Raw genomic sequence first — 24,375 nt, 5'->3', positions numbered from 1 at the left:
TATCAACAAAGGCACGCATCCTTGAATTCCTTCCAATGTTCACCATCCATAAGCTCTCCATCCCATTTTTTCTCATGTTGTCATACCATGGCCAATGGAAGTAAATTGGATGCCAAAGATAAAGTGAATCAAGCCAAAAATATGTAAAAATCTAAGGATCAACATGTCCCCTCTAAAATACATGTTCAAGGAAAGAAAAATGTGATCCAAAGGAAAGAAAAAGTCAAAAGGCCACAAAGGCTCAAAATAAAAAATGCAAAAATTATGTGGATTTCAAAACTACTTAATGAAGCAATTATTCTCAAAGAAAAATTCAAAATGGCATCCAATTTCACTAATCCAAAGCCTTCCTTCATCCATATATCCTCAAACTTCCATTTTCCAAATCCATTTTGGGTCCTTATGTCCCAAAATCCACCATCCTAAATCCATTGTCTCCTTCATCCATTTTGGGTCCCTATATCCCAAAATTCAAACTTTCTCCTACATATGCTCTAAAATTTCCTCCTTTCCATCACCCTTCAAGGTGTGTGTCAATGACGATCTTTCCATCTCCTGTATCCACTTAGTCACAAGTCTTCTAACCTAGCATCCATCAACCATGTCTTCCTCCCAACCACTCCACCCCCTTAATCAAAACTTTTTTATAAGTCCTTGACCTCCATTTACCAACCTATTTCATCCTTCTTTTCACCATCCTACCAACATCTATGAGAAAATAGTAAAAATTCCTTGAAAATAACAAAAGAAAGAGAAATAAATATCAAGGGATACCATCCATTTCCTCCCTTTTTTTCCCTATCCAGTGTCTTCCAATTCCACTTATCCATCCATTTATTTTTTCTCTTCCACTTGCACTCTACACTAGGGGCAAGCTCCATCCATACCACACTGCATTATATATCTTCCATATTCCTATCTACCATTCATTATCCTTGTACATATTTGATCTTGACTATCATTTTCCTTTCCTCTATCCTCCATCCATACTCCTACATACTTCCATCCTTCTTTCATATGTCCTTAGTCTTGGTTATCCCATCCATTTCATGTCCCACATTTCATCCATACTCTTCATATCATTATCCTTATTTCCTACCTTCCCTCCCATATCCCTTATTCATTCCACTTTCAGGACTATGCTCACGATTAATATTAGAGGCACACCAACAAAATGTTCATACCTACTTTGGAAATACACATGCCTTCCATCCCTCTATACAATAGCCTTCACACCATCTTTCCATGTTCATTCGTCCCTTCCCACCATATTTCCTTCCATTTTCCTATCCTTGGTATGGGGCATTTTAACTCCTCTGAAACATGGTCCTTGGCTCCCCATTGTCCTATACTAAATCCTTTGGTTCCCCATATTCTTTCACCATTCTATCCCCACCCTTCTCATCTATTTATTATTCCTTGGATCTCCCATGTCAATGGTCCCAATCTAGTCATTTTCATCAATTCAATCAATTCATTTATCCTCTAATCTAATCACATTCCTTTCTTCCAGTCATTTCATACAAATTAATTTCCATCCTATATAGTTTTTTTCTTTTAACAATCTTATCAACATCATTTAGCTGATGCAATCAAGTTCTTCCTCCATCCACCATCTTGTCCAAATTCTTCTATTCATGATATAATCCCATGACATTGAGCTTCAACCCATCAAAATAGTGGTTGCAAACAAACTTACACAAATTCACACTGAGACTACATGATTTGAGAACCTTGTTCCTTTCACACAATTGCTAATGAACACTCACAAACATTTTAATACAATTAAATCAAACAATCAATTTTTGCCTTATAGGATGCATCCTTCCTACACAAGATTAACAAATTCACAATCAAAATAAAGTTCATGGCAAGAATTGTGGACTAAATGACTACTTGGTCATAAGGTATTTTGTTGATTTTATCTTTGTGTGTCAAAAATAGCCTCCCCAAGTGTGCCTCAATCTTAAATATCTTGGTATCACTTGAATGACTTAACCTAATTACACCGGTCATTTTGTGATATCATCTATTTTCACGATTCTTTAGCACATCTATGTTGGTTTTGAGTTATGGTTATGCATTGCTCACTAGGGGCAATGGGTTAGCACACTTTCCACCAAGATCCCTAAAAAGAAAATTTGAATGTGCACAGAACTCTCTAGTGTGTATATGTCATTTATTCCATCATGACTATGAAACCTACATCTATGTTCCTAAAGTCTCTATTTTTTTGAGAGTCTAGTCCACGCAAAGGAATCTTGTCATCTATGTTACTATAGCATTTGGTGCATAACTCCTTTTGAAAAATCAAACTAGGGTGTTCTCTCCCATATGAAAACAATTGAATCCCATGCATTCATGTAGTTAGGATGCATTTAGATTAATCATTATCCAATTCACCCTACTTCATTCCAGTCTTATTGACAAGTCATGCAAGGTCATCTTTTAAGCCTTTTTATTTCCCTTTTCCTTCCTGTGTCTATTTTTGAGAAAATGGGGCAAAATATATTCCTCTTTCACCCCATTTCCTTGAGGAGGCACACTCCTCCCCTCTCATTGCTACAACACAACTCCTAGGACTCCTTTCCTATCTGGGGCAACCTATATTTTCTTTTCTTTGATATAATCTCATCTTGACATCACATCAAAGAAGGGCAAAATGTAGACGCTTAAGAATTTTCCAAACACTATATTAATTTATTTAATATTTCCCTTGACATTATAATTAATTAATTATATTTTTCATAGTCTACTACTTATTTAATTAAATAGGTTCACTTCCCTAATGTATTTAAATTAATTTAAATGCATCCCCTCTAATGTGTTAAATTTATTTAATGCATAGTGCTCCATAAATCCCCTTTTAAATAAATTTCAATTTATTTAATTCCCTCCACTTTATTAAATTCTATAATCCTGTGATTAAGTTAAATCCTATTTAATTTAATCCTAATCGCACCTAAAACCTAGTCTATCACCTATCACTCTCATCCTTTTGCGTCTACCCACTAGTTAATCCCACTTAATTATCCTAAACACCTTTCTAAGAACCTTAGTCCCTAAGTGTTTTCTCACACATGTGTGAGCGACTCAAAATCCAAGAAAGCCTCTATTTTATTATTTTATCCAAAAATTATTACACTCTTAGAAACTTGTCCCCCTTTCCTTTCTCCAAGGTTGCTCACACATGTGTGAGCAATCGTTGAGCCATTTCTATCACCAAAAAGGTTTATGTTGACCTTTACATGGCTTGTCTCCTTAGCCCATGTGTCTCCCTTGTGGCACCTATGTGGATGTCACATAGATGCCACCTCCTCAAGGCCTCTCTCAAGCTTATAAATAGAGCCCTTGTCTCAAGCATTTTTCATCTCTTCTATTTGCATTGTTATCATGCTAGTGTAGTGTTAGAGTTTTTTTAGAGATTTCATGCTTAGAGCTAATCCTTGGTAGTTGTTTGCATTATTTCAATTTCTAGATTTTACATAGTTTCATGGTAGCATAAGATTGTTAGGTTTCTTTCCTCATTGCATCTCATATCCATTCACATCCATGGAATCCTTTGAGATTGGCTTACGCATAACCATTTCTTGAAGGTATTTCACATACCTCTTAGCATAGTTGTCATATATGCATTCATGCATTCATTTGAATGATTTAAAGGGATTCACCCATAGTTGTGCTTGAGGAGAGCACATCCACATCCCTCATCTTGAGCACACCAACAAGGCCTCTTATGGGTTCCCTTATTGAGCTGCTTTGAGGTTGCAGGAGGACTTTCTTTTTTGTTGCACTAAGTTTTAAAACTCAAGTTGAATTAGTTGTATTCCAATCTTTGATATGCACATGCTACTAATGTTTTCTTGTTTACGCGTGCTCCCAACAGGTTAGGTTTCTTGCATACAAACTTAGTTACATATACATGAAAGAAATAGCAAGTGATACCAAGATTTAATGTGGAAACCTAATTTGGGAAAAACCACCAATTGCAACTAGTTACTAATCTTCACTCTTTTGAAGTGAGCTCTGTTAGGAGTCAACCCTGTTAAAGGTTACAAAACAAATTGTTAGGTGTTACCCTGTTAAAGGATTTAATCACCATGTTAGGAGTGGAATTTTTAGAGGTCTTTAGACACTTCAATCTACAAATTCCACCTTTTTAGAGGATTTACAAATAGTTGTTTAGCCAACTCTGTTAAGAGATTTAGATCACTACTATAATGGTTAGAAAGTAATAATGAGATGACCTAATTTCTAATGCAACTGAATTGTTAATTACATATCTCAATTCTAGATTGTATACTTGATCCTTTTTGACTGAAGGTATCTTTGTAGCTCCATAAGGATATTTTGCTTATCCTTGAAATTTGCTTCCTCTTAACATCTTCTATATTTCAATTCACTTCCACACATTCAATCCTCAACTTGACCTTATACTTATACCTTACACATTATCAAGTCGACTTGAATACAAATTAGAATAATTAATATTCATCTCCTGAGTCGGCTAGAACCATCAAATAAATCTATTGAACTTAATATGCCAAAAAAAGAAGATCCTTCATTAGTCGACCTTGCTCGATAGACACTAACTCAAAAAAAATTTCCTATGTTAACCAAGTGAACTTGGTTAACATTTCATCTTTACAAATTTCTTTTGGTAATCGAGTGAACTCCATTAACACTAGTTGCATCCAACTTTTCCTTCATTAACCGAGTGAGCTTGGTTAACACTCGATGTTCTGTGAACTTCTCTTTGTCTCTCGAGTGAACTCAGTTGACACTATCTTCTAAACTTGGCAAAGTCTAGAATGCTTGATAGACATAGGAAACTATCCTCATTACCCAAGTGAGCTCGACAAACACTGATTGGCCAAGATATGACATTTTGTGCAACATCAAAGACAATACATAATTAACCAATTATTTTCAACAATTAGATTGTTGAAAAGGCTTTAGAAACTTTCGAGAAAGTGTTGAATTGAAAAGTGCAAAGCCAATTGACTACATTTCCCGACGTCTCCTTAGCTTATGCCAGAATGAGAGTTTTAGAATAAGGTATGGACATCCATTAAAGCATACTTCCAATTATTGGGGATTTTGTTAATTTTCTTTTTGTCTTTTAATTGTTAAGTGTGAAGGCCCTTTTAGTATTCCATTTTTATCATTAATAACCATATATTACACACAAAGGTCCATTTCAAAGTATCAATAAATATATATTTATGATTGTATGTATTTGAATAACATGGAATGTTTGAATGGAACCAATTCCATTATTGTTAAAAATAAAAATAAATACTTATAAAATAATCCAAACAATTAATTTATTAAATTGGATTGCATGATGGTAATTCTATATGTTATACAATATACATGGCATTGCCAACAAAATGTATTAGTCAATAAAATTTACAAAATTCTAGGACACAAGAAAAGTTGATAATTAGTTCATAAAAAATGTTTGATGTTGCAAACATGTGGATACATCTCTCCATGCTAGGAATTGGGGCCTATCATGATCTTATACTAGGTTTGATAGTTTAAGAAGAATAAGGAACTAGTTTGTGGAAATAGAGATATAAAGGAAATAATTTTAAAAGTATGAGGCAAAAAAAATTTGATTTGAAAATAAGTGGAATGGGAGAATGATGATGTGATAGTAGGAGTTGGTGAGATGAACTATTGAAGGGGTTGGAGTGGCCTTGTCATTATCCATAATAATAAAAGTGGATGTGGTAGTGAATGACTTGCGTGAACCAAATGAAAATGAAGATGGGTCCATCAATGATCCAATGACATTATTTCAAAAAAGAGAGGAAAGGGGCTTTTATAGTCCACAACACCAACCATAGTTTTTGGGTTGACATATGGTGATAGTGATATGAGACTACCTTGTACTCCTTTTCGAGAAGTACCTAACTGCACTACAAATGAGGTGTACATACTCTATCCCTACTGGGATTTGATGATGTACAAATGTATAATTAAAATATATCTTTTATCTCATAAAAGGTGATGATGTTGTATACTGTTGGAATCTAACACAAAACACCATTATTTTAAATGATGTATTATCTGCACAAGTAGAGAGTTATGAGGGGATTGATGACTGATTATACCCAAGCTAGCATGCAAGACTCATATTGTTACTTTAATTATTGGTTTTTAAGATAATTTCTCTTATACATGCTTGAATTAATGATATTAAAATCTTGGTGTATTATCCCATTTTGTTACACTATAGCCTAATTTATAGGTTGTACATGTTTCACTTGGTACTATGCCACCCCAAATCTATTGTTGTCTAGGAAGCCCTTATTTCAAGCTCACCACTACTTGCTAACATCTTTAATGCCCATGATCCTAGAAAAAATAAATTTATCTATTATCTAGGTACTTCAAAATTGGCTTCTCAACAAGGAACACAAGGGGAACACCATAAACTCCCACTCCCTTCACAATTTCTTTGTAGCTTTGTGAAATGGAAAGTAAAGCTACCATCATTTTGATAGCTAGTAAGAGAAAAGGTAAAAACCCCTCCTTCGACAAATAAACCTAAATTCACTATTTAAGAGGTGACTAGTGAAAAGGAAAAAGAGGCATGTGAGGATAATAGAAAAAAATGAGAACAGCTTGTGAAGATCCCATAGGCTAGCAAGTCGCTCTACTAATAAAGCTAAAAATGCCCAATTAGTTGATTATGAATTAGAGGAGGAGGATGAGGAACAAGTGAGTGAGAAACTTGTGGAGAAAGGAGGGAAAGATAAGAATGTTGAAAAGGGAGGGAGTGAAACTAAAACAACTAAAAGCTTAGAGAAATCCATAAACAATAGCCCCACTTATGTCTCTAGCAACATAAAAAGTGGATGAGTGGACTCAACAAAAGATGTAATGCTAGATGATGAGGATGCCGACAACACCACTATTAAAGGGAGTTGCATTGAATATTTTTCCAAACTACAACCAAAGAGATGGTGATCTTGAAGATCAAGATGAGAGTGCTAAGGATGAGGTTCTCAACTTGGAAAGGAAGATGAGAAGTGTCTCAAGTTTTAGTTTCTATTGATGCACAACTCTGCTATCTCCTTGTGCCTCATGCAAGAGAATATGCTAGGAAAAGATGTTGAGGATGGAGGAAATTAAAAGGAACTATTTAAATTCTTAACCGAGGATTGGGACTGTGTTCTCCATCAATTTGGATGTGACATCGACCTTACTAGTCATTTGTGGTTTCCTTTGATTTTTTGAAATTAATATTGCTAATAGCTCATAGGGACTCTTAAGTTAATTTTTTTAATAATTATATTGGTATGCTGGATGGATTATGGTTCAAGAGTGAACATTTTAATAGTCTTTAGTCTATTGTTAGTTATAACCATTGATATGTTGTCGAACTCCTTTTTTAGTAGTTTATAGTTTACTGTTAGATATAACTTTTAATTTGTTGTTGGACTCTCATAGTTTTTGGTATTGATAAACTATTAACTTGTATTATTGATCTCTATACATTGGTTGTTATACCTTTAAGTTGTTGTTCTTAAAGGAACAACACTCTTATTTTGCTGCTATTTAATATAAAAATCTATAAAATAATATTCAAACTACAACAAAAAAATCTATAGAAAAATCATGTAATCAAATCATCTATAAGAATTTAACCAAGAAAATATAAAAACAACAATTTAATGAAAACATCAATTAAGAAAGACAACGAAGTAGAAAAAAGAAAAAGAAAATAAAATAAAAAAGCTAACAAAAAGAAAAAAAGAAAAGTGAAAAATTAAATAATTTTTTCCTTGAGAAATGAATATCCTACACAAATCTCATTTTGCGCAGTGATCAAGCACTCGAAAATTTAGAAAGTTAAAAGGAAATTTTAAAAATACAAAAATGCTTAAACGACTAAAAGAAAGAGAGGATAAATAATTTTTTAACAATCACAATATACATGCAACAATAATTTTAAAAGATAACAATATAAATGTACGAAGAGAAAACGAACAATGGTGAAGGGATCGAATCTGACAGAGCTCAACTGTCTCCATTCTATAATTGATAGAATGTTTAGCAATTTCTACCTACTCTCTTTACTCTGATCATAAGGCCCGGGAGCAGAGATGAATCCAGTTCGACTGAAAGTCCTCCCCGGCTTTACATTTTCTATACCCCAGGTACAATCATAAAATGCAAGTGCCATCCACTAACCACCTCAGTCTCACAGTACTGTGTAGAGAGGGCCAATTGAAAGAGGCGCTGCACATTCTGCTTACTTCGCGCAACCCCACTGAAGATCCCTCTACATATCTTCAATTATTGCAGACCTGTATTCTCAAGAATGCGCTTTCACAAGGGGAAAGGGTACACTCTTTCATTGCTCACTGGCGATTTGCTTTTGCTGGGCACAAAACTTTTCATAACAAGCTTATTAACATGTATGCCAAGTGCGGAAGCTTGTTCTATGCACGTAAAGTGTTTGACGATATGAGACAGCGAGACATCTTGTCATGGAATATGATTATTGCAGCATACCGAAGGCATGGGTATCCTCACGAGGCAGTCACACTGTTTCACCAAATGCAACGAATAGGTCTCCAACCCGATCAGTTCACATTTGCCAGCGTACTCCCAGCCTGTGCCAAAATGGGAGCTTTGGAACTGGGTATGCATATACATCAGAGCATAAAGGACAGGGGGATTTGCTCAGATGTTGTTGTTTCCACTGCCTTGGTAGACATGTATGCAAAATGTGGAAGCATAGATAAGGCACGAGAACTCTTCGAGAAAATGCCTGAAAAAAATATGATTTCCTGGAATGCCATGATTGTTGGATATGCACAAATTGGATTCGTTGGAAAGGCTTTAGAAATTTTCAAGCAAATGCATTTGGCAGGTGTAAAGGCGAATTCCACATCTTTTTCCAGCATCCTCACTGCTTGCGCCAAAACAGGAGCTCTGGAACAGGGTATGTATATCCATGAAATCATTAAGGATAGAGGAATATCGTTGGATTTTGTACTTGCAACTGCCTTGGTAGACATGTATTCAAAATTTGGAAGCGTAGACAAGGCACGTGAACTGTTTGACAGAATGCCTCAAAGAGATGTGGTTTCTTGGAACGCCATGATTGCAGGATATGCACAAAACGGGTTTGTTGAAAATGCTTTAAAAACTTTCAAGCAAATGCAAATAGCAGGTGCGAAACCCAACTCCACAACATTTGCCAGCGTCCTCTTTGCCTGTGCCAAAATGGGGGATTTGCAACAGGGCATGGACATCCATCAAAGCATAAAGGACAGTGGAATCTTATCAGATATTGTACTTGCAACTGCACTTGTGGATATGTATGCAAAATGTGGAAACATAGACAAGGCATGTGAAGTGTTTGACAAAATATCTCAGAAAAATGTGGTCACATGGACTGCGATGATTGCAGGATATTATCAAAATGGATATGTTGAAAAAGCTTTAGAAACTTTCATGAAAATGCAATTGACAGGTGCAAAACCAGACTCCACAACCTTTGCCAGCATCCTTCCAGCATGTGCCATAATGGGAGTTTTGGAACAGGGTATGGACATCCATCAAAGAATAGTGGAAGGGGGATTATCATCAGACATTATGGTTGGAAACGCTTTGGTAGACATGTATGCAAAATGTGGAAGTATAGAGAGGGCGCATCAACTGTTTGACAAACTGCCCCAACGAGACGTGGTCTCATGGACTGCCATGATTGCAGGATATGCACAATATGGATTTGTTGGAAAGGCTTTGGAAACTTTCAAGCAAATGCGATTGGCAGGCATAAAGCCAGACTCCACAACTTTTGTGAGCATCCTCCCAGCCTGTGCCAAAATGGGAGCTTTGGAGCAGGGTATGGACATCCACCAAAGCATCATTGAACAGGGATTTATGTCTGATATTATAGTTGGAAATGCTCTGGTAGACATGTATGCAAAATGTGGAAGCATTGACAAGTCACGTGAACTGTTTGATAGAATGCCTCAAAGAGATGTGGTCTCATGGAATACAATGATTGCAGGATATGCACAAAACGGACTCTGCAAGGATGCTCTTACAATCTTTGAGTTAATGAAGCTCTCTGGAACATGCCCTGATATTGCCACCTTTGTTTGTGTTCTATGTGCCTGCAGCCATGCAGGTTTAGTGAATGAGGGCTGTACGTACTTCAACCACATGAGTAACCCTTATTGCATTACACCTACAGTTGATCATTATGTGTGTATGATCGACCTTCTTGCTCGTGCTGGCTATCTTGAGGTCACCTTAAACTTTATCATCAAGATGCCAGTTCAACCTCTGGTAATTGTGTGGACATGTTTTCTTGGTGCCTGTAGATCACATATGAATATAGGCTTAGGAGTATTTACAGCAACAATGCTTTTTGATTTGGATCCTCAGAACGCTGCTACTTATGTTGTTCTCTCAAACATCTATGCAGAAATGGGCAGGTGGGTTGAAGTTCAAATGGTAAGGAAATTGATGAAAGATAGAGGAATTAAGAAGATCCCTGCATGTAGTTGGATTGAAAGCCATAAAATACTACATGCTTTTTGTGTAACAGACATCCCACATCCCACAGGCACATGAGATCTATGCAAATTTGGTTAAATTGGCCTGGCCGATGAAAACAACATAGTATGTTCAAAGTCAAAAGATTCAATGATGTGGAAGAGGGGAAGGGAAAATAACTTTTATTTATTACCATACTGAAAAGTTGGCAATTTTGGTTCGTTAACATGCTCTTTGGAACAAACTATTGGAATTGCTAAAATCCTTAAGAGTATGTGTTGTTTGCCTTGCTGCAATGAAAATTTCTCCAAGTTCCCTGCAGCTATTGGTGGTGCTGAATGAAGCAATCGGAAAAATGAGCTTGCACTGCAATGAAACTTCAAATTTATTCTCACGGAGATTATTGGATATGCTAAAGAAAGCAATCCAAAAAAATGGGTTTGCACTCCAATGAAGTTGATCATGTCATACCTGTAGCATCAATGAAGGGACAAGGTTTTATTCTGTGTCTCTAGAGAAATGTTGAGTGTTTTTAGTTTATGGAAATCTAGATCATGTTGTTGGTTATATATATGGGAGTATTCGTTAACAATTTCTTATATCATAACATGGGTTTTTCCATGAATTGTTTACAGGAAATCTTCTTACATATGAAATGAAAAGCTGGAGCAGATGGAGAGTGGGGAAAAATCAAGAAAAAGGTAAGGAATACTTAAAAGTCTGGAAAGGCATTTGACTTGTAGAAGATAGGAGATGATAATTTCTTTTGTCTTTGTTAGTTCAATTATTAAATTTCAGATTAGATATGTAAGTTATATAAATGCAGGCAGAGTTTGTCTTATTTATGGTCAGATATTTTTAATGTTTCTTCACATCTTTTTGTTTGTCTATTTATAAATATGTTTTAATCCAACTTTACCTCTAATCTCTTTGGTTTTGATTAGAGCAAAGTTACTATACTTCATATGTAAAAAAATAAAAAAATTGAAATTGATTGTGTCTTGTAATTAACAAATAAGCATAGAACTTGAATTATTTTTTGCATAGTGTGATTATAGATTGATGCTGGAGAAGTAAACATTTGTATATTTAAAATGAAACTTACAATTTATATCGCATTTTAATTGCTTATTCATGGTATTACAAAATTTTACATAATGAGTTACAAATAAATATTAATTAGACAATTATTTGAAGCTGGTTTGGAAAGAGCTAAATAGATTGCTACATAAGTGTTTGGAGTATGTTTAAAACAAGAGAATATTATAAAGATTAAGGGTTATAAGAATTTCAGAGGATCACAATAGGAGACAAGCACAAGAATAAAAAAATTGCAATTATATTCATAATATAGTCAAAATGTGTCATGCCCAAAATACAGGGCAAAAACACACAATTTTTTTAATTTTTTTTTTAAAGATTAATAACACCACTAAGCTGATAAGGGGTTTTGATAAAGTTTACTATGTTTGATTTACTAGTTAAACTATGGGGATGTTGCAAAGTAGATAAATTTTCCCCTATCGATACCTAAGACTACATCTTAGTTTTAAAAACAACATGTAGGAATAGATCGTTTAATTAAACTTTCATTATTAAATCGAATAATTAATTTAAACAATCCAATTTCAATTTATTAAAAGATTTAACACATTGTCACTTTTGTTTACTTTTAAAATATTAATGAACGATACATTTAAATCATTCGGATAACAATTTAAATAAATACAAATCTAATTATTTTGACATATTAAAATCATAGAACTCTAATTATTCGAAACGTTTGAAATAAAAAGAACTCACTAATTGATATAACATCACATCTATCATACATATAATTAAACTTTATTTAACTTAACACAATAAAACATCTTTTAATTCTAAACTAAGGCAAAATAATAATATAAATGATATGTCAAACTAATATTTTAACACCATCTAATTTATACTAAATCCAAATTTAAACTTTTAAATTAAACTAATTAATATCCTAAAATTAAATACTAACATATAAATTACTTCAAATTAAAACTAACTAAAACACCCTATATCTAAAACTAAATTATAACAAGTAACTTTAACTAACACTTTATTAATACTTAGGAGTAGGGGGGGTAGTATTTAGTGTTTAAAGTTTATTAGGTAGAACTTAGAATGGGCTTAGGATTTTTTTTTTAATATGATATTAATAAATCTTGTTTTATTTTTCTTTTTATTTAAATATATAAGATAAGTCTAAAAAAGATATTTGAGGAATCTTTTAGATGCTCTGTTGTAGGAAAGACAATTAACTTTTTCCACATACAAAATCCAAAGAGCATTTTTGCTCTAGAGGGTATTTTTGATAGTCGATTTTTTTGTCAAGTGTTAATTTTGAATACAAATTATTTTTTGATGACAAGGAGGTATATTATTTTTTTCTAATTGGATTTATAACATAGGGTTAAATAATTTGTTTTAACAACAATGTAAGATTATTTTGTCTCCTAATAATCACGAAAATGAATTGAAGTCCCAATCATAACATTAAATTTCCTTTAACATATTTTGAACTTATAATTGCATAATTATATTTCATCTAATTAATCTAAATCAATGAATATGATTACGAGACATATGAATGACGCAGGAAGAGTGAAACATCATTTTATCCATTTTCAAGTAAACATATGCAAAATTGAAATACGAAAATCTCATAAGCAAGAATATTACTCTTTTTTTTAATTGAACTACTTGATTCAAAGGCTTCGTCGGGAAATAACTAGGAAGAATACCCAACATCATAGCCATTTCCACAATAAGTTAAAAAAAAAACATTTTTGCATAGGATTTCTATCCCAAGGAGAAATCTCCCAACAAAATTGAATTGTAATAACAATTTTGAATTTCCTCATTGGCTCCATAACAAGGGAACTATTACGAAGTCTGCAACACATCAAGATGATCACGGAGAGAACAAAAACTGATCGGAAGACAACCAAACTTAACATGAAGACAATTTCAAACATTCACTCCCATCCAGGTTTGCACAATAGGTTCAACATTGAACCAAACTAGGGAGAAGGTGGATTTTTCCAACAAAAGACGTCAGAAACAACACCATAACAGGTGCCCTTTCAGGGCTATAAACTCAAGAACTTTCGTTCTTCCATTCCTTAAATTCCAAAACTCAAAACGTGGTTTGTGTTGACGAGTAGAGGCCCGTAACACCCTACTTTCTTTTTCCCTCTTCTCGTCCTGAGAAGAGACTCTGCACTGTCGGAGTCCAACTAAAGACCTCCTCCCGTACATGGTCATTTCTGCCCTATCCAAGGGTGAGTAATGCCAATACAACCTATACAATCCCTTCGAAAATCAAAGCAAAATACAAGGGAAAAACATTTAAGAAAAACCCATTTCAATCCCTTCCAAACATATTCAACAAACATACGAACATGCATATGCAAACAAAATGACTTAAGCATGAAACACAACATGCACCGAAAGAACTTGAAGGGTTCCTACCTTCAAAATAAGGTTATGGCAATTGAACAATTTGAGATGAGCTTCCCTTCCTTCTCCTTCCCCTTCAATCCTGAATTGCTCTCTAAAACTAGAGGTTGGGTGAACACTCATTCTCTCTCAAATTTGCCTCTAAATAAGATACTAACTCAACCACTTTCCAAACGTAATAACTCCCCCACTTGCCTAAAAGTTCTAGAGTCTTCTAACTCAACTTATCATAAAGCTAACCTCAAGGTGGAGTCAAACTTATCCAACTCATGGTGAAAACATTCAATTTTCGCAATAAAGCAAAAATGTGATATTTGGGGGACCATAAAAGCCAACAAAAGGGGCTAGAGGGGTGGAAAATGCCCCCAACCCATACCCATACCCCTTAGGTACTTAACTTTTATGATTTTTGCCCTTTAGGACTAATTAGGACCTATCAAAATGCTAGAAAATTTTGGACTTTATAACAACCCTAAAAAATGCAAATTAATCACCAATCTTGATTAGGGTAATTAATTTCGATTACTAACTAATTAGCAAAAAGGTAACTAACCTAATCCAACTTAGATCTTTAGGTTACTCGATTAATCCTAACTATCAAGCTGAAATGCATATATGAGTCATGAGTGTCAAATGACTCTATAAAATCACTGTTACAAAACATTAATATTTAAAGATTATAGAATGATACATTCATTCAACTCACGATACAAATAAAATACAAACAATGGGGTTTACATCTTTTGTTAGACTCAACCTTGGTTTCCACAAATGGTACATAGGGTTCAGTTCCGATTCTCCATTAGATTTCCTAGCTAAAATATCCTCCACACTCATTGCACACATCAGTAGCTCAAGAAAATCACACATGCACACACACACACACAGACATAAAACTTATTAGAGAAATCACATAAATTAAAACATCCATCTTTCAAATAACTAGTTGTTTATCTCGTTTCTACTCATATTCTTTACCATTAAAATTGCATAACCAAAGTGTTAATTCTGCATTCACTTTCTATACTATTTCATCAGTATACATGTTCATAAAACATTAAATAACATATTTAAACATCTGAAAGTAAAACATCACACAACATAAAATAACATAATAATGTTTAGTGTATCCGATAGTGTCTCGACATATCGAGTCATGAGTATCAAAATAATAATTTATCAATTATGCTATGATGGGTCGAGGCAAGGCTTCACAAAATGACTATAATCTATCAACTTGTTGCAAACCTAACTAGTGGTAATAACTATTAAATTTCTTTTGATAAGATAGAGATTGAATAGTTTTGTGTTTGTTGAATCCATAGTAAATGCTAGTAAGGTTAAATTCCATATGTCACATCAAAGCTTTGTTTACAATCTTTGTTTACAACTATATTAAAAAAACATTGACATTTGTGTCACATCCCCATTAGTGACAACTTTGCTAAGCCGTATAAGTGTGAAAATAATTGAAAATAAACTATCAAAAAGTCTTGCTTCAGTAAAGGACATGAGACATGGTGCCAATACAAACACCATGTGAAGGCATGGGCACCCATTATTTGAAAAACAAGCAATAAAGGACAACATGGGAGGCCTTCGCCATTTTGATGAGTTTCTTTGCATAAGAGTCAAGGAATGGTGCACAGAAGGGGGGGCTTGTTGTGTTCAAATGGTCCAGAGGGTGATTGCAAACATCTCTTGACCAACACAAATCCTCAACCAATCTTCACTATGGGGGAATTCTACTTGACATATACCCATAACATGTTTGATAGCTTCAATTTTAGTACAAGTTGGGAAGACAGTGGCAAATAATTTGGCTTTATGTTTGCCAACTAAATTTGCTAGAATGTTTTGTAAAGCCTTTGGGATAAACCAGTTGTGCATAACCTGCCATTATAAAAACCATACAACTACTTTATTTTTGGAATGGAAGGGTAGGAGAATAAGTCACAATTGGGGGGTGAGAGAAAAAATCTATTATGGAGCTATGAATTATTGTATGATGTTGGTTGCCTTTGTCCATTGGTGTTTGATGTTAATCCTTAAAACTTCAACGACTGTTGCTTGAAATCTTCAGATGCCTTCCCAAAAGAAATCATTTTGGGGTTGCGTATCTTGCAGTCATAATCCTCTAATATAACGTTCTCTTTGAAGTCGGGAGGATACTAGCAAGGAATTTGGCTTTGCGCCTCCCACTGAAATTTTCTTGAGAGTTACGAAAGACTCTTCAACAAATTTGTATTGAGTATCCTACAAAATAGTAAAGTAGAGATGAGAAAAGAAAAGAGAAGGGTGTTCCCCAGGTCTGAGAAATGATAGAAGTATTGACTTTCTTGTCAAAGTCTGAGGAGGGCATTTTAGTGATTAAGGCCGAGGCTTCACTTTTATAGTCATCCCTAAAGATAAGTACATCTCTCCATAATTCTTTTGAAGATATATGTAATTTAAATTTTACTCAATTCAAGATTAACAAATTATGTTGATACTTTCTCGTGTGCATCACTTTAAGTAAAGTTGTGAATATATTAGAAGAGCTTGAGATTGCACATCCAGTAGAGTCATTAGTTTAAAAGCCATTGAGACTCTTGATTCTAAACATTGTTTAAATCTCTTTTCCTCAAGGCATTTTATCAAACAGTTCAATGCCATATAAATTTTATTTAATTGTTGGACTCTATTGGACTTTGTTAATTGTTGAATCTTAATTCAGCTACTTATGTAATATTTGATGGGAGGATATGCTCTTATGAGTGCACTTCTCAAATTATATCTACAATTAAACACTTATGTATATGCAATGCCTCGTAATTGCATGTAAGTGTTAATAACATTATACTTACCCTATGATTCAAGTGATCAAACTTGTCTTATATGTCCTAGAGATAGCTAAATATGTAATGAGGCTAAGGCAGTTTCTTATAGGAATCTATAAATTTCTAGTATGGATGAAGAAATATAATATTTTGGAAATGGCCCAATAGATTTATAACAAGGCAAGATATATACAAATGTAAAATTTTTACAGATTTAGGTTGGAAATATAATTAAAGTTGCGGATAAAAATTATAATTATAAAATTACTAGGGTAAGTTCAAAGAATTGATTCATTGATTTATATTTCCTTTTTCACTATCATGGTGTTAATTTTTTAATAAATTATACATGATTTATGGCTAAATACTTAAGAAGAGGACACCACGCCTATGTTCCTCTCCTTGGCCACCTTGGTTAGGCTCATTGATGTAATCCATATTTAGTTTACTTGGTTCCTTGTTATTGCTTGTAATCTGAGACTTAAGTTCCATGCCTAGTAAGGGATATTCATGTACTAGTTCGTTATGTTTTTATTGGATACTTAAAGAAATGTCACTTCAACGTATCTTAATGTGTAGTTATTATACTCTAGAAATTGATTTGTGATTGAAATATCTTAGCATATGATTTAAAATATAACAACTTCTAAATATATGTAATGACCTTCTGTCAAGGAAAATGTGTTAAACTCGATACTAGCAATAATTAGATGTACCTACATAGTGATCACATGAAGTCCTTTACAACTAACCAATCAAGTCATAGTTGATATAAATGACAAGTATTAACATTATCTAGACCACATACCTAACTAATATTAGGGTATTGGGCTGCACCATAATCGAAACAAGATCTTCGGGTTAGGAATATTATTATTTATATTTGACTCCACCTCTTCATTTGATCATGTAAAGAATATAGGGCCCCTCGTTGGCCTCAAGTATGACTTGGACATTGATTATGCTTAAAGATAGTCATCACTATTGCCAATAAAGCGACAAAGACAGTGGATCCTTTAATTATAACTTTAGTAGCATTTTATTGTTGTGTAGAAAAACAAGTACCAAAGCCTATATATTATATTGGAAATCAATCTAAACTCATTATGCAATTAGGTTGGTTTGAGAGGCAAGATTTAATTTATATTTCAACTTTAAAATAGAATGCTACACTCTTGGTTTCATCGCGATCCTTACATATTATTATAGTGTAAATATTTGATCAATAATTCCACAGTATGACCTAATGATTTCTAGTGTGATGCCATTATTTTTTGAGGCAATGGCTAAAAAACCCTACCTAATTGGGGTTTGTAAATGTATTTTATCATTTGTGCATACTGTAGCCATCGACCTATTTAGACTTTTGGTGCTTTGTATAATTGTTGAATTATGTGTAACAAAGGTGGAGTGTTTGGTATAGATGATCCTACAATAAGTTTTAGAATACTCTTGTTAGATTATGAACAATTAAGGTGGCAATGCTTAGAGGAAAATCTTAATATCCTTAGATGGAAGTATTATAGTTTAGGCATGCCAAATCAAGGAATGGTGTTAGAATTCCTTGTCTATAGTTAAGAACTATTAAGTGTTGGGTGCCATGTAAAGAAATCTTATTGGGGTGTGATAGTACTTAATGAAGTCCTCATTAAGGGAAAAAATCAATGAAACCATGGATATAGGACCTTGCGTGTAAGTATCCTTTGAGAAGCTTTGTGAGGAGAAATACATTTAACTTTGATCTATTTGGAAGCAAGAACATAGGCGACACTTGGTTGAAGGATACCCTTGTTACTTCAAGTCCGCAGGGGAGGGTTTAGGTGGGGATACCTCTAGGGATTGGAGCTAATCCTTGAGTAACCTTTCCTTTATAGTAGGCTTCAGTTGAGACTGTAATGCGTAATAGTGGTTATGGAAGGGATACAAAACCTAATAAATAATATTTAATACATAATGTGCTTTAATATAAATATTTAGGAAATGATTTGAGATGACTACCTTATAGGTAATATCTACTTGATGTTATGTATCAAGTCAAGGCCCTAATGCATTCGTACGATATAATAGCTATGTGTTTGAGATATTAAGCCTAGACTTATAAGTATCTGTGCATGACCTTATGGATCATTCAATTGTGATGTACTTGTTTTGAATTAGGATCCTCTCTTCTAGCTATAATGCTAAGCCAAGTGCATGCGCTGACTTTTATGACTATGAATGGAGTTAGGACCCTATGAGGGCATAGGTAGAGGTAAGTATTCCTCTAGCACATAGACTAGTCCACTCCATTTGAGGTGATCATTGAAGGATAAATCTTATGACTTGCTTAAGATAAGCTTATCTACTTAAGATAAGCTTATCTGCGCAGGATTGATAGTTGTCAAGGAGCGTACTATGCCTGTCATGCCTGACCACTACTTCGGGTTATTCTGCAAATTAGGACCTTGTTGTTATAAGTTCCTTTCAGTTGTTGTGTTTGTATTTCTGAAGAACTTGGTTATATTACTGTCCTTGAAACACGAGACTTATGCTGAACTTATTTTCTGTTTAGAACTATTTTATTAGTAGTGAATGAAATTTAGGATTTTGTGATTTGAAACTGGCATATAAATATTTGCATGTTGATTGGGTATCGATTATGTTCATTATGTTTTTAACCCAATGTAAACTGCATTCTGTGTTTGAATGCTTTGGAAAGAAAGTAAATATATTGTATGTTTAATTTGAATGTTAATATGCTGTATAAATATATTTAGAATTTGTCATTGTATTTATGTACGTGTGACTGAGAAGGGGTCGAATTATTTCATTGGATTTGTTTTCAGTATAGAATATAGGCATATGCTGTAAATGGATTAAATTTCTCTAAATACTTATAACCTTGAGATGGTTTTGTTTTCATGACTGATATTAATTGTTATTTAAAAGAACCGCAGTTTGCATTTCATATATATATTTGTTACTAAAAGGGGGCTAAATACCCTAAGTTGTGATTGGCATAAACATTTTCTATTTTAAAAGGGTTTAATTACCTCTTAGTATCATGTAACCCTAAACGGGTATCGAATGTCATGAAGGAGGAAAAACATATTCATTGTGTTGAAAGCCAAACATGGCGGTGGCTTTGTAACTGTCTTGTGCACGGTCCTGTGAAGTGTCGCAGTTGAATTGAATGCTTGTTTATGAGGAATGATGGCACTAAGGGTTTGGTTGGCCATTTCTTTTCGTGAAGTTGGATTTTTTGCAGAATTTGGGCCGGGAACTTGGCCGCATTGCTCTATTTGGTTTAACATCTGTGATCTTGTTGCTGAGGTATCGACATAATGAAGGGTGTTGGTTGGAAGGGAAACTTGCATATTTGGTTAAGCTCGATGAAGTTACTCATCAGAAGTTGTCTGTTGTTTTGTTGGGTTCTTCTGCTTCACCCCATTGTGAAGTCATTTGCGAGTTATGTTTGTTGGCATTGTAGAGATTGCTTACCAGTTTTGGACGTGGCTTTTGGGGCTTTGGCATCGAGTTATATTGCAGAAGTATTTTCCATCTTCCATATTCACGTAGGGGCAATTTCTTACCCTACTCTCTCTCTCTCTCTCTGTTTACAGTTTCATTGTGATTTTGATTAGCATGTTGTAACTGGTTATCAGTTTTACATGATGTTTATTTACACTCAAGGATGGGTATATGCAGAGCATAGCACGGTGTGCAATGCTTAGCTCTGTATATATCCACCTTTGAATGTGGAGTTATGGAGATATTAAATTGGATGTTGCTACATGTATATTTAATTGGGGCTTTGCCCCAAATATGTGTTTTCCACCGAGTTGAGTCCTGTGAGAAACACATGGTTGCGGCAGTTAGCTTGCTGGCTGTTGTGTATTAACAAATAGGTTTTGGGCTCCCATTGGGATGAGCTCTGTGAGAACCCATATCTCAAGCGCACTTGGTATTTTATAGTAAAATGTGAGTGGCTCGGCCTCAGTCTTGAGTTTGCTTTAAATTACCGGCTCATGAACATAGTCGAGGGCAGAGGCATTTTGTCGAATAGTTAGTATGAAACCAAAACAATGTTGAATTAACATGTTATTAGCATAGCATCTTTATGGTTATTGAATGTTTGAAAATTTCCATGTATAACAGCCAATACACTGTCTAAACATTGTTGTATGGTTCGAATTCCTTTATATCAGTTCATGAGGTTGCATAAACTGGTAATAGGTTATTTAGTGTCGCATCTAGTTATTAGTATTTCAGAGATTCTAAATAGTAAGTATGTTGTCCATGGGTCAGAACTTGCTATTGGCAATTTGGAAATGAGTTTGTATGAACACTCGGTATCATCGATTATGTTCTTTTTGTTTTAAAACAACAACACAGCAAAAAAAAATTAAGTTAACTGTATGCTGTTGGGAATTGTTAGACATGATTTTATTGGATTTGTTTTGAAGCATTTTAGATATGCCAGTAGTATTTATATTATGTTTTTGAGATGAAAATTATATGTGTGCGAATTGGAAATCTATTATTTTAATGATGTTTTTATGTCCAATATTGAATTGGAGATTGTTTCAATGGAAAAGATGGATTTATGATATATGTGTTTGATGATATGTTATTCAAAGCGAGAATATCATATGTGCATTGTATTATTATCTTGGCCAATTCGAAGGATAAGTTTAGTTTGTTATAACAGTAGAAATAAGTAGTATAGTACTACGACTGGTAAATATCATTAAACTGATGTAACAATTTAGTTATATTTACGAGATCGTAATATTCTAGTATTTATTTCTGTTGTTAAAATAACCTAAGTTTACTTTCCAGTTTGGTAGTAGAAGATGAGATTTTAAAAGATGAAGAATGTAATATCATGTGAAATCTGACTATTATTCGTTGCATGTGCATTCTTAGAATATCTGTTTGATGTGTATTTTAAGGATAGCTGTAATGAACGTATATTTAGGTGGCTGAATATCGATTTATCCTATTCAGTTAATTAATTCAGTGATAATTTTAAGATGAATTGGGTGGGTTAATTATATACAAAAGATAATTGGTCTTACCTATGACTTTAACCAGTAAGGTTAAGTACGGAGAACAAGGCAAGTCTCTATTTCGTCATCTCACGAATACCATAGAGCATTCCACTATGTGTTGTCTATGAGCTTACCATATACGGATGCAGTATCTTAGCACCATAGTGATGACACCTCAGTATATATATGATTCATTTACTGGTTATTCTTAGTGCGAGTTTAATTTTGCATTGTTAAGAAGATGGTTACTTCTTGCATATTAATTTTAGAATTGCACTATGTTATGTGGTTCTGATATCTGCATTATGGTTTTGTATATGTTTATTTAAACACGTATGCAGGGGACTACGTCTTTTAACTCAGTATGTACTAAGCCCTCTTTGTGTTGTGTTGCATTTTTGTGTGTGTTTCAGGTGTTTCAAGTTGAATAACAAGTAGCTAAGGATGACTGTTGAAGTTACTTCTTGAATCATAATTTGATACTTGTAGAGTCCATATGTTGGACATAGGCGTCTAAGAATGATATTGTACTTCATTATTGTACTGAATTCTTTATGTGTTAACATCGTTATGGAAATTTATTTGGATGATATCTTCTTCTATTTTGAGGTCTTCGAATTGAGAGTGACTCAACCATTGTTCTTGTTCTTCTAATATGTTTAAATTAAAAAAAATAAAAAAATAATTTTTTTTTTTTCTATGGTTCATTATGCATGTTCATGGTTTCATTTTTATTTATTTTGTTTTATGTGGTAGCATTACAATGCCGGTAGACTACCAACCGTACCCTCAAGCTCGCAAATGATTAGTGCCAGTTGCATGTAGGCAAGGAGTACTTGCATTGATCTAAGGAATTGGACTGATTTCGCTAGGAGCATGTGGATCTGGGGGCCAATTTCATGTCGGTAATTTATGTCCTCATTGCTTAGTTGACCTATGGACTGCATGGAAGATAATTTCTAATGATGGATAGGTAGGTGATAGTTGGATCAACCTTATATTATGATTGTGGTATAGTTTGATGTGGAAATGGTATACTCCACCCTGTTGGGTTAAGAATGGGGTAGTATGGGATGCACCAAATTATCTTCCCAAGTATCTACTAGAGCAAAAGACCAAGGAAAGAAATGGAACCCACAATCTAGAGTGCAATACACCAATATACCTTTTTCTAGGATGCACTATGGAGAGGGGATGGTTAGTCATTGACTATGAGGCAATTATCATATTTTTTGTGATCTCTTCAAGAGCCAATCACTATCTTATTCATGGTGCTTATATGAACCATAACTGTTGTCTCGTGATTCATTTATGAGTCAGTCAACATCGTATTGCGATGTATTGGCAAATCTACTTTCTACGTATGTGATGTATGGCAAGTTGGTCAGATTGTGTACTTATAATGTGTATGAGCTAGTTCGTTGTATATAAGATGCATACTCGAGATAATCACTGTGTGTGATTTTTGATATGACCCTCATGTGTATGCATGGAGTTGGTAAGCTGAATAGTGATAATAAGGGGTATGGAACTATCACCTTATTGCAATCAATATCTTTTAAGGGATTGGACTAAGTTCATAGAATCCCTAATTAATGGACATGATTAATGAGGTCAAAGATCTCATCAAGAGGGGAGAGTGAGCTCCCTATAAGTGTGAACTACAAGCTTCTGGCTTCCCACAAGAGGATATGTAGGCAGGCTCATCTAGAGTGATCCTTGTGGCTTAGGTTTGGGTCTATGGATGACCCTAGTTATGAAAACTAAACACTCTCATGAGTCAACATGAAGTATGATATTGCGTTGGTGCTGCCATGGTGACGAAGGAGTTTAATAATCACCACCTCTAAATTAAATGGAAAGTAATTTGCAAAATAAGTTAATCATTCACATTTTAAAAAATTAGTAGCAACTGAGGGTAGTTGTTATATTTCGTAGTTGTTTTATATATTAGAATTTTATAATAGTGGATTCAATTCATAATGTTCAAACACTTTTGAGTCACATGTCTAACAATTTTTGTTTAATTAATTATCAAATGTTGGATTTTGTTTTATCAAGGACAGATAATTAAAGGGACCATAAAACCCAATTCAACAAGATGTCAACCAAAGTTTAGTGAACCAACAAAAAAAAGCAATCTAGTAACTGAAGTTCAAGAACATCAAAAAACAAAACACATAAAAGGGGGAAAAAACCTAGAAACAAGCTATAGTGATGGAATGTTATTAATTTTAAATTTTAAATAGTAAAATTTTATTGTTGATGTTTATATTTGTTTTCATGTAAAATGGGGTGCCACACAAAGCACCAAAGTTGCAAAGTTAAAATATGACAATTGATTAAGGAAATATCTTATACAAAACAAAACAAAAATTCCTCTTTTATGTGTGCCAGTTAAAGATTTGACAATTGAAAGGAATTGCGTGGGATAGACTAAGATACATAGTCCTAGGCTTTGAACAAGCGAAAACTTGGACTATGTTGATTAGCTTACT

General features: G+C 34.0%; 1 protein-coding gene across 2 annotated transcripts; it reads left to right on the top strand.

The window, feature by feature from the left end:
• The first annotated feature begins 7,969 nt into the window (after positions 1-7,969).
• LOC149561761 (pentatricopeptide repeat-containing protein At4g13650-like) lies at positions 7,970-22,469 on the top strand. 2 transcript variants are annotated; one of them, XM_089825309.1, is made up of 4 exons: positions 7,970-10,323; positions 10,463-11,028; positions 11,169-11,234; positions 22,291-22,469. In XM_089825309.1, the coding sequence occupies exons 1-2, from the start codon at positions 8,188-8,190 to the stop codon at positions 10,493-10,495; spliced, it is 2,169 nt and encodes a 722-aa protein (XP_089681435.1). In that variant the 5' UTR covers positions 7,970-8,187; the 3' UTR covers positions 10,496-11,028; positions 11,169-11,234; positions 22,291-22,469. The 2 variants fall into 2 exon arrangements, with proteins under 2 accessions (XP_089681435.1, XP_089681433.1); XM_089825307.1 differs by lacking the exon at positions 22,291-22,469 and having other exon boundaries at positions 7,970-11,028; positions 11,169-11,524.
• The last annotated feature ends 1,906 nt before the right edge of the window (positions 22,470-24,375 follow it).

The sequence above is a fragment of the Cupressus sempervirens genome, chromosome 4, assembly GCF_028749045.1.
Source record: "Cupressus sempervirens isolate cs-2001-9-10 chromosome 4, ASM2874904v1, whole genome shotgun sequence".
NCBI classification, from domain to species: domain Eukaryota; kingdom Viridiplantae; phylum Streptophyta; class Pinopsida; order Cupressales; family Cupressaceae; genus Cupressus; species Cupressus sempervirens.
Note: the sequence above shows the minus strand (reverse complement) of the source record. Positions and strands in the feature narration are given on the sequence as shown.

Coding starts and splice junctions, on each gene's coding strand:
- LOC149561761 (XM_089825307.1), top strand. CDS start 8,188: ATGCAAGTGCCATCCACTAACCACCTCAGTCTCACAGTACTGTGTAGA.